Source organism: Lupinus angustifolius, chromosome LG14 (genome assembly GCF_001865875.1).
Source record: "Lupinus angustifolius cultivar Tanjil chromosome LG14, LupAngTanjil_v1.0, whole genome shotgun sequence".
In the NCBI taxonomy this organism is placed as follows: Eukaryota; Viridiplantae; Streptophyta; class Magnoliopsida; order Fabales; family Fabaceae; genus Lupinus; species Lupinus angustifolius.
In genome coordinates this window covers 5,277,445-5,288,994 of record NC_032022.1, presented here as the reverse complement: position 1 = coordinate 5,288,994, position 11,550 = coordinate 5,277,445, and the positions used below count along the sequence as shown (strand labels likewise).

The window sequence follows — 11,550 nt, the reverse complement described above, 5'->3', positions numbered from 1 at the left end:
GTTTTCTTGGGCGGTAGGAAGGGAGTCAAACCAAGGAATAAGGTTCTTTAGTTTCAAGTGAATATCTAAGTGTTTTAATTGGAAGAATTGCTTGTAAAATATTATTTCAATTATAGTGAAGAAAAATCTCCCAGATCAGCCGGGAGGCCTGGATGTAGTTTGCAAGTGGACACGCAAACAAACCAGGATAAAAATCGTGTTGCATGATTTCTCTCTCTCTCTCTCTCTCTTTATTGCTTTAATCGGTTACTTTGTATAGTTGTGTTAATTGCTATATTCTGTTTCTATACTATACTGGTGTAACTCTGATATTTTTGTAAGCTCTGTATATTCGTTTCAATCTCAGTTAATTGTCGTGCAGGAAACCGAATCTGTCTGTAAAATCTGAGCTGTTTAAATCGATTAAAGTGATTGCGTTAATCGATTATTTGTGTTATGTTAATCGATTAATCTGGGGTTATTTCAGCATAATTTGTTGTTTTCGAAAATCGGATACTCTCACCGCTACACCTATTCAACCCTCCCTTATAGGTGTATTTTAGCCATTGATACATAACATATTCCTATTGAAAGCCCATGATGGAGGATCATTTATACTACTAGGATATGCATGAGCCTATTTCTTGCAAAGACAAGCTAGACGATAAAGGTGATAGAGATTGGGAACTTTCGAATCGAAAAGCTGTTGCAATGATTCAGAAGTATATTGATAGAATTTTATTTGAGCATGTGTCCACATACACAAATGCTTATGAGTTATGTTCGAAACTTGAATCTATGATTCAAAAGAAAACTCCAAGAAATAAAGCATCTCTTGTTAAAAGGCTAGTGAAACTCGACTACAGAGATGGTTAGAGCATGATAGAGCACTTGAATTCATTCAAGGTCTTGTCAATCAATTGACAAAGATAGACATGAAGATAGATGATGAGCTGCATGCACTTCTGCTACTGAGTTCATTGTTGAAAGCTGGGAAACATTGGCAGTCATGCTCAGCAACTGAGTCCCTAATAGGAAGGTCTCAATGGACACTATTTCGGACAGTCTGTGGAATGAAGAATCCAAAAGGAAAGAATGGAGTACACCCTTCCACTCTGAAGCAAATGTTGTGGAGAGACGTGGAAGAAGGGAAATTCATGGGAAGAGTGAATCTCGTTGAAGAAGCAAAAGAAAATTTAGAGGTCATTCTCAATCTCGTACGAGGTCAATAACATGCTATTATTGTAATAAAGAAGGGCATTAGAGATCTGAATGCAGGTTCCTGAAGAGAGGCCAGAAAGCTGGAAATGTTCATGAAGATTTAGTTGATCCAAGGAAAAATGGTCATAAGTCTACCACAGCCGTCGCTGCAGATGATGATGTTCTCCTTATTGAAGAAGACAATTACCTAAATGTTGCATATGGTGATTGTGCATGGATCATTGATTCTAGTGCTTCTTTCAATGTAAGTCCACACGAAGGTTTTTTCTCAAACTACAAGAAAGGTGATTATGGTACTGAGAAAATGGGAAACCATGTTACTAGCAAAATTGCGGGAATTGGTGATATTATGTTGCTAACAGACACAAAAGGAAAGCTTGTACTGAAGGAGGTGAGACATGTCCTAGATATGTGTCTCAACCTTATCTCAATACATAAGTTGGATGATGCTGGTTTTGTAAGCCACTTTGGTGCTGGAAAGTGGAAACTTGCAAAAGCTAATCTAGTTATTGCTAGAGGCTCAAAGGAAGGATCTTTGTACATTATGCAAGGAGGAATATGTTCTAGAGAAGCAAATGTTGCTACTTACTCCAAAGATCTTTGGCATAGGCGATTGGGATACACGAGTGAGAATGCACTTCAGATGCTCGCCATAGACCACCTTCTAGGTATAAAAGGTCAAATTTTAGATTCATGTACTGATTGTATTTATGGTAAACAACATAGAGTCAATTTTCAGAGACAATCCCTCATGGAGAGATGAAGTACTTGAATTGGTGCATTCATATGTTTGTGCATCATCTTAAAGATCTCTTGGAGGATCCTACTACTTTGTTACATTCATAGACGATTACTCGAGAAGAGTATGAGTGTACTTGTTGAAAATCAAAGATCAAGTACTATCAGAATTCAAAGAGTTTCATGCACTAGTAGAACGTGAGATTGAGAACAAGTTGAAGTCTCTAAAAGTAGACAATGGTGGAGAGTATCATGGTCCGTTTGAAGCCTATTGCAAGGCTTATGGTATGAGACTGGAGAAGACACCACCAAAGACTCCTCTATTCAATGTATTCTTTGAGAATCAGACGATCAAAGATGTTCAGAAGAAAAACCAGTGCAATTCCAAAGTTTGAATTGATTTAGGGGGAGAAATTTCTCAACAGACAGATCCTGATCATCAAATAGATCTAGAGCAGATAGATGAACAGGCAGATCCTGCTCACGCAGAACTTGACCAGATTAATGAAGAGTCAAATCATGATGAAGTGGTGGTAGACACACAAATGCATCAAGAACCTGAGCTAGTAGTGCATCAGATGCAAGTTGAGCTGAGGCGCTCAGGAAGAGGTAGAGTACCTTCTTCAAAGTATCCTGAAGAAGAATATATCACATTGACAAATAATGATGTAATTCAAGACTTCGCAAGAAAGGTTTTCTTGGGCGGTAGGAAGGGAGTCAAACCAAGGAATAAGGTTCTTTAGTTTCAAGTGAATATCTAAGTGTTTTAATTGGAAGAATTGCTTGTAAAATATTATTTCAATTATAGTGAAGAAAAATCTCCCAGATCAGCCGGGAGGCCTGGATGTAGTTTGCAAGTGGACACGCAAACAAACCAGGATAAAAATCGTGTTGCATGATTTCTCTCTCTCTCTCTCTCTCTTTATTGCTTTAATCGGTTACTTTGTATAGTTGTGTTAATTGCTATATTCTGTTTCTATACTATACTGGTGTAACTCTGATATTTTTGTAAGCTCTGTATATTCGTTTCAATCTCAGTTAATTGTCGTGCAGGAAACCGAATCTGTCTGTAAAATCTGAGCTGTTTAAATCGATTAAAGTGATTGCGTTAATCGATTATTTGTGTTATGTTAATCGATTAATCTGGGGTTATTTCAGCATAATTTGTTGTTTTCGAAAATCGGATACTCTCACCGCTACACCTATTCAACCCTCCCTTATAGGTGTATTTTAGCCATTGATACATAACATATTCCTATTGAAAGCCCATGATGGAGGATCATTTATACTACTAGGATATGCATGAGCCTATTTCTTGCAAAGACAAGCTAGACGATAAAGGTGATAGAGATTGGGAACTTTCGAATCGAAAAGCTGTTGCAATGATTCAGAAGTATATTGATAGAATTTTATTTGAGCATGTGTCCACATACACAAATGCTTATGAGTTATGTTCGAAACTTGAATCTATGATTCAAAAGAAAACTCCAAGAAATAAAGCATCTCTTGTTAAAAGGCTAGTGAAACTCGACTACAGAGATGGTTAGAGCATGATAGAGCACTTGAATTCATTCAAGGTCTTGTCAATCAATTGACAAAGATAGACATGAAGATAGATGATGAGCTGCATGCACTTCTGCTACTGAGTTCATTGTTGAAAGCTGGGAAACATTGGCAGTCATGCTCAGCAACTGAGTCCCTAATAGGAAGGTCTCAATGGACACTATTTCGGACAGTCTGTGGAATGAAGAATCCAAAAGGAAAGAATGGAGTACACCCTTCCACTCTGAAGCAAATGTTGTGGAGAGACGTGGAAGAAGGGAAATTCATGGGAAGAGTGAATCTCGTTGAAGAAGCAAAAGAAAATTTAGAGGTCATTCTCAATCTCGTACGAGGTCAATAACATGCTATTATTGTAATAAAGAAGGGCATTAGAGATCTGAATGCAGGTTCCTGAAGAGAGGCCAGAAAGCTGGAAATGTTCATGAAGATTTAGTTGATCCAAGGAAAAATGGTCATAAGTCTACCACAGCCGTCGCTGCAGATGATGATGTTCTCCTTATTGAAGAAGACAATTACCTAAATGTTGCATATGGTGATTGTGCATGGATCATTGATTCTAGTGCTTCTTTCAATGTAAGTCCACACGAAGGTTTTTTCTCAAACTACAAGAAAGGTGATTATGGTACTGAGAAAATGGGAAACCATGTTACTAGCAAAATTGCGGGAATTGGTGATATTATGTTGCTAACAGACACAAAAGGAAAGCTTGTACTGAAGGAGGTGAGACATGTCCTAGATATGTGTCTCAACCTTATCTCAATACATAAGTTGGATGATGCTGGTTTTGTAAGCCACTTTGGTGCTGGAAAGTGGAAACTTGCAAAAGCTAATCTAGTTATTGCTAGAGGCTCAAAGGAAGGATCTTTGTACATTATGCAAGGAGGAATATGTTCTAGAGAAGCAAATGTTGCTACTTACTCCAAAGATCTTTGGCATAGGCGATTGGGATACACGAGTGAGAATGCACTTCAGATGCTCGCCATAGACCACCTTCTAGGTATAAAAGGTCAAATTTTAGATTCATGTACTGATTGTATTTATGGTAAACAACATAGAGTCAATTTTCAGAGACAATCCCTCATGGAGAGATGAAGTACTTGAATTGGTGCATTCATATGTTTGTGCATCATCTTAAAGATCTCTTGGAGGATCCTACTACTTTGTTACATTCATAGACGATTACTCGAGAAGAGTATGAGTGTACTTGTTGAAAATCAAAGATCAAGTACTATCAGAATTCAAAGAGTTTCATGCACTAGTAGAACGTGAGATTGAGAACAAGTTGAAGTCTCTAAAAGTAGACAATGGTGGAGAGTATCATGGTCCGTTTGAAGCCTATTGCAAGGCTTATGGTATGAGACTGGAGAAGACACCACCAAAGACTCCTCTATTCAATGTATTCTTTGAGAATCAGACGATCAAAGATGTTCAGAAGAAAAACCAGTGCAATTCCAAAGTTTGAATTGATTTAGGGGGAGAAATTTCTCAACAGACAGATCCTGATCATCAAATAGATCTAGAGCAGATAGATGAACAGGCAGATCCTGCTCACGCAGAACTTGACCAGATTAATGAAGAGTCAAATCATGATGAAGTGGTGGTAGACACACAAATGCATCAAGAACCTGAGCTAGTAGTGCATCAGATGCAAGTTGAGCTGAGGCGCTCAGGAAGAGGTAGAGTACCTTCTTCAAAGTATCCTGAAGAAGAATATATCACATTGACAAATAATGATGTAATTCAAGACTTTTCAGAAGCTATGCAGACAACTGATAAAGAAGAGTGGATTAAAGCTATGGAAGATGAGATGAACTTATTACATGAGAACCACACTTATGATCTAGTGGAGTTGCCTAAAGGAAGAAATACCTTGAAAGGGTTTATAGGCATAAATTTGAAGAAGGAAGCTCAAGACCAAGGTATAAAGCTCGGATTCTTGTGAAAGAATGTAATCAGAATAAATGAGTTGATTTTGATGAGATATTCTCACCAGTGGTGAAGTATTCCTCCATAAGAGTAGCATTGGGTCTAGCAACTAGCCTAGACTTAAAAGTTGAACAACTTGATGTCAAAACAACTTTCTTACATGTTGACATCAAAGAATAAATCTATATGGAGCAACTAGAAGGTTATTAAGAACCAGACATGGAAAACTTAGTGTGTCGTATGAATAAAAGTTTATATGGTCTGAAACAAGCCCCGAGACAATGGTACAAGAAGTTTAAATCTTTCAGGACCAAACACAGTTTCAAGAAGACAAGTGGTGATCATTTTATATTTATTAAAAGGCATGAAGATGAAAAATCTATTATCCTCCTTTTATATGTTGATGATATGTTAATCATTGGGCATGACAAGACCAAGATAGATGGTTTGAAGAATGCTTTAAGCAATTCTTTTGATATGAAAGACTTGGATCCTACAAACTAGATCCTTGGAATAAGGATAATCAGAGATCGTTCCAAGAAGTTGTTATGGCTATCACAAGAGAAGTACATTGAGAAAGTTCTCAAGAGATTCAAAATGTATAAGGTAAAGCTTGCTAGTGTTCCGCTTGCTGGACATTTCAAGTTAACAACAATGCAATGTCCAACTAATGATGAAGAAAGAAAAAAAATGAGCAGAATATCTTATCCCTCTATGGTAGGAAGCCTAACGTATGCCATGGTTTGTACAAGACCAGATATTGCCCATACAGTTGGAGTTGTGAGTCGGTTCTTGTCCAATCCTGGCACAGAGCATTATAATGCAGTAAAGTGGATATTGAGATATCTGAGGGGAACTAGCAAAAGATATTTATGTTTTGGTAATGAAGATCCTATGTTATTTGGATACACAAATGTTGACATGGCTGGAGATGTAGATTCCATAAAATCTACATCAGCTTATGTAACTACTTTTGTAGGGGGATAAGTGGATATTCAAGATAGATATGTTTTGCATTATCAACAACTGAAGTAGAATATATTGCAGCATCTAAAGCTGATAAGTGGATATTCAAGATAGATATGTTTTGCACCATGACAACCAAAGTGCAATCCATCTAGCTAAGAATCCTACATTTCATTCTCGGACCAAGCATATTTATTATCGTTATCATTGAATACGAAATGCTTTAGAGGATGGTGAGTTGTTATTAGATAAAATTCATATAGATGACAACTGGTCCGACATGATGACCAAGACAGTTTCATTCAATAAGTTAACAGGCTGTTGCAGAGATGCAGGACTGGTGATACCCATCAATTAATATAGGAATAGGGAGATTTGTTGGGAATCCTTCCTAATTGATATAGAAGCAATACCAATGAATCTTGGAAGATGAACCATTAAGTACATTCAATGATGGTTATTCTAAGATCTTGGAATTATTCCTTGACTCTTGAGAATTTTGAAGTCTAACTTAGAAAGTTGAACTAGCATTTTTCAAGGTGTCTTGAAAAGTATGACAACAATTAATCATCCATTATATCCTTATGATTAAGCATTCCTTCCCTTCACTATATATAGGAGACTTGTGAGGAAGAGATGGAACAGACAAGTGGGAAAGAACAACATAGAGAGAAAGTGAGAGAGTTTATATCCATATAGTGTGAGATTTGTATTTCTAGTGAGATACTAGAGAGAGTTTGTATTTCCATCCTTTTTGGGTGAGATTGAATGTTATCCTCTTAGTAAGAGATAGTCAAATATTATAATCCTACTTTCTATAGTGGAGATATTTTCTGGAATAGATCCTGTGGTTGTTTCCTTCTCACATTGAAGAGGTTTTTCCACGTTAAAATTCTTGGTGTTATTCTTCTACTCTTCTCTATTTTCTTTACCCACTCGCCACTTTTGCAAGTGCCTATTTTGCATCTCATAGAGGAGGGAATTTAGTTCTGAATTTCCCAATAGTGGTATCAAAGCTGATGGTTCGATGGCTCAACGGAGTATTGAAGCGACAAGTGGTCATAGATCCATGGGGGATCCTTGTGTCGAAAGTCTTCCTGACGAGAGGTCAAGACGATGTGTTCCGTTGATAAAAGGATAAGCCAACGACGATGCAATTAGATAGAGAGCTGAGCTCTAGTGTATCCAATACTCGAAGGAGAACTCACACTTGAGGGGGAGATGTTGGGTATTACAAGTGTGAATGAAGAAGTCTCACATTGTGCGTGAATGGATGAGTTAGAGAGCATATAAGTGGATGGATTCATAGACCTAATGCCTTAAGGTTTTGGGTTAATATGTGGTGTCAAACCTACTTCTATGCATCTTTCACTTAGCCCATAAAAAATGTTATATCCCATTGATGAAAATCTCCCAACATTAACCTCGATGAAACTTCATATCCCACATCTCTCATGACAATATTGTTATTGTCAATCGAAATTCTCGAATAATAATACATGCTGTGGTAATGGTTGCCAATAACATTTTTGAGATGCTTTAAATGATGGTAGTCCTAAAAGTTATTCAATTTCTAACCTACTACGGTGTAGGATCCTATTAATTTTTCAGAAAAATCAAAAGTTTGATTCCAATAAATGATGCTTATTGAAAAGATAGTCATATATCAAAAAAATTAGTTTTTATCTATGGGAAATATCATCTCTAATACAAAAAAAATTGTTAACCGACTTCATGTTGATATAGTAGTATTAATGTCTGAGTTAGGATCACATGCAAATATTTGACCTTTCACCAAAACATGAGATGGCAAAAAATGTTTCACAAAAACCGCTTTTCATGCCACATATCAGTAATGATGTGCATTATCCACCGCTCCATTTCAAAGTTTGAAACTTGTATAAATGCAGCTCCAACCATCACATTCTAGCACAAAATACACTTCAGTGTTACTTAACATACTGATATCATGGCTCGACTTGCATTATTCTTCTCAGCAGTCACTGTTTTTCTTCTTTTAAGCTCTATCATCATGGCAGAAGGCACAGCACCAACTTCTACTTATGAAACTGCTACCACTGGTTTTGGAGGTGGGGGTGGTAGTGCAACTGGCCAGGGTGGTGGCTCTGGCATTGGGATGGGCTTTGGAAGTGGAAGTGGTGGTTTCCAAGGTGGTGGTGGTGAAGGTAGCGGTGTTGGTATAGGTAGCGGTGTTGGCAGCGGTTCCGGATATGGCGGTGGTGGTAGAATTGGTGGTGGAAGAAAAGGTGGAGTAGGTTTTGTTGAATCTGGAAACTGAAATCACTGAGCATGCATTATGGAGGAGGGTTTCTATATATGTACTTTTCTATGTCAAAATAAAAGACGTGTTTTTCACTAAATAAATCCTATCTTTTGTTTTATAAACAAAATAAATCCTATCTTATCATTTATATGATACTTGGACACACTTCATATTCATATAACCCTTACTAATTTGGTGGTGGATGAATGTAAGTAATTTAAAGACATCACTATATATGTTTGATAACATCAATAGAAGCATATAAATAGTTTGTTAGTAATATGCATGTGATAGAAATAGTTTGGGAAAGGTTGATATTAAGCTTTGCCCTAAATAAGATTAGATACTGCTTTGCAATGTATAAGTGTGATTTTCTAGCTTATTACTCCTTAGAAGTTATAGTTTGAAGCTCCACTTAACATACAAGCATATCTTATACGGTAAAGTTTGATTGACACCAAATTCTCAACATTTTATGGGGAAACACAGGATTTGTCCCCTTTATTTGAATGTGAGGTTTGAAGGCAGGATAAAGAAAACGTTATAAACAAGTTGGGAGAGCTTCTTGGGGAGACAAGAGGAATGCCAAAACTCCCCCAATACTTTTTATAATTTATATATTACACTGTGATTGTTATTATTTTATTATCCCTCTAGCTTTTTATTTCTAGTCAAATTAGCAATTATCTACTAACAAGGAACTAATCCAATGATATAAGACTTATTTGGGTGCTTAGGTATGATCAAAAGTAATTATTTTATGTATTACCTTACAATACACTCAATGCAACTTGCTCGCCTGTGTTGGATGAGATTATATGTCCTAATCGTGTTTCATTTCATGTTCCAAGTCAATCATATATTGACACGTGAATAAAAGAATTTTTTTAAAAACAATAGGTATTAAAGTGTAACACTCTGATTAATTTGAGATAGAGAGTGAGACACCGTATGAGATATGTGATCTTTGTCCGCGTGTGTTAAGATCCTAAATTTGCCACGTGGTGATACTCTTAATTAACAAAAAAAACAATTATTATTGAAATGACTTAGACTATTATTATTATTATCATTTCTTCATATATATATATATATATATAAATAAAGAAATTTTTTGTAAAATAAATGATAATGCATAAGTATTCAGGAACACAAAATCTATTTCAATATAACTTATTTATCCTTAACACTTAAATTAGTTGTTGCTAACAATATAAGGTTGGAACACAGAAACGACTTAAAAAATACAATACTGCATGGACCTTCATTTTATTGTCATCTTTTAAAACTTATTGGAACCATGAAGCACCGAGAAGTAAGCAAGTATCCAATAGTGCATGGTCCCAATAGATGATGATTGAAACCTATGAAGAACTAGTAACTATATGAGTATTAGATACAATATATATCTAATACATCGATACACATATTTTTAAAATTCCAGTATATAATATATCTAAAAAACATAAAATATGAGAATAAAATTTATAAAATATAATAAATTCTGAAATTTAGAAAACAATTGTTATTGCCAGCAAATAGAAAATAGTATCTATCTCGGTTAATCCTTGACTTTCATTATCTATATGTATTTCTTATTCATTTTCTATGTAATACAAATGCTTTATCAATTTTCTCTCTCCCTAATTTCACATGATAAATCAAATGTTACATTTCTCTCATCTTTCGATTGTGTGTAATGTTTTATTATCTCACTTAAAATGCTTTTATATTCTAGTTATGATGTGTAGAGAGGTATCAAAAAAGTATTTTAAGATTACATAAAATTATTAATAAGAAATAAATTTATCATTATTATTTTTAAATTGAAGCTCCATGAGTATACATCGATAAAATATTGATATCAGATACAGAAATATGAAGGATATTGAAATATTCTTACTTCATATGATCTCATGTATGTGGAGTTTTTTTATTGTTCCTTTTTAACACTAGTAAAGTCTTAATCATGGTACTTGGAATGCAAAATTCATTTCACTTTAACATGCGGAGGTTGTATATATAGATATGGTTATAGTTGGGATTTTCAAAATCTTCATTTTGTTGAAAGGATGAATTGGTAGAGGGTAAAGGTCCTAATAGAAAGTCTAACGGCACCAATGACCTATATTTGGTATAAGGGTGCAACCTTTATCATTACTTTTCCATGGACAAATTTTCTAACTCATCATGGTAGAAAAAATTTATTTTTATTGCAACCATTGTAGTTTAACTCATTTTCATTCTTATTCAACTAATTCAACTTTGGATTTTTAAGATAACACTGGCTAGTAGGGGTGCGCGTGGGACGGGTTAGGACGGGTTAAGTATATTCTTCACCTGTCCCTAAATATTGATCGGGTCAATTTTTGAACCCGAACTCGTCCCTAATTAGGATGGGATGCGCGAGGAACGAGTCCAAAATAAGATGGGTCAAGATAGGGACGGGTCCAGGTTGGAAAAGGACAAAATGACAAACGTAGATTTTTTTCTCAAATCGTAAGCATGCACAATCAAAATTATCACAATTTGTATATAAACTCAATTAAAACCTGCATCCCACATACATCAGTATATAAATTACAAACCATAAATTGCATCCTTCAAACTAAAAAACTATCACAATCACGTAACTGAAAATTATAGAAGGCATTGAAAATTTCAGAACAATTAGACTATCAAGTGTCAACATAAGCTGAAGTATTCTTGTAAATGGTAAAAAACACATGAGAACTGAAATGATAATAACATGCCAATACTAAAAAGTTCACACAAAAATGAATACAGTAACTAGCTATTAACTAGAAAAAAAACTTAAATTGGAGTTCACACAAAAACTAAAAATTAACTGGTTTTCTATCAATCAAGATTCA

At 35.4% G+C, this 11,550-nt stretch overlaps 1 protein-coding gene across 1 annotated transcript; it reads left to right on the top strand.

The window, feature by feature from the left end:
• LOC109326322 (glycine-rich cell wall structural protein-like) lies at window positions 8,363-8,692 on the top strand. Its single transcript, XM_019559016.1, has one exon. It carries the CDS (start codon window positions 8,363-8,365, stop codon window positions 8,690-8,692), a length of 330 nt encoding a protein of 109 aa, XP_019414561.1.

Excerpts from the sequence above, each read along its gene's own strand:
- LOC109326322 (XM_019559016.1), top strand. The coding sequence starts at position 8,363 with ATGGCTCGACTTGCATTATTCTTCTCAGCAGTCACTGTTTTTCTTCTT.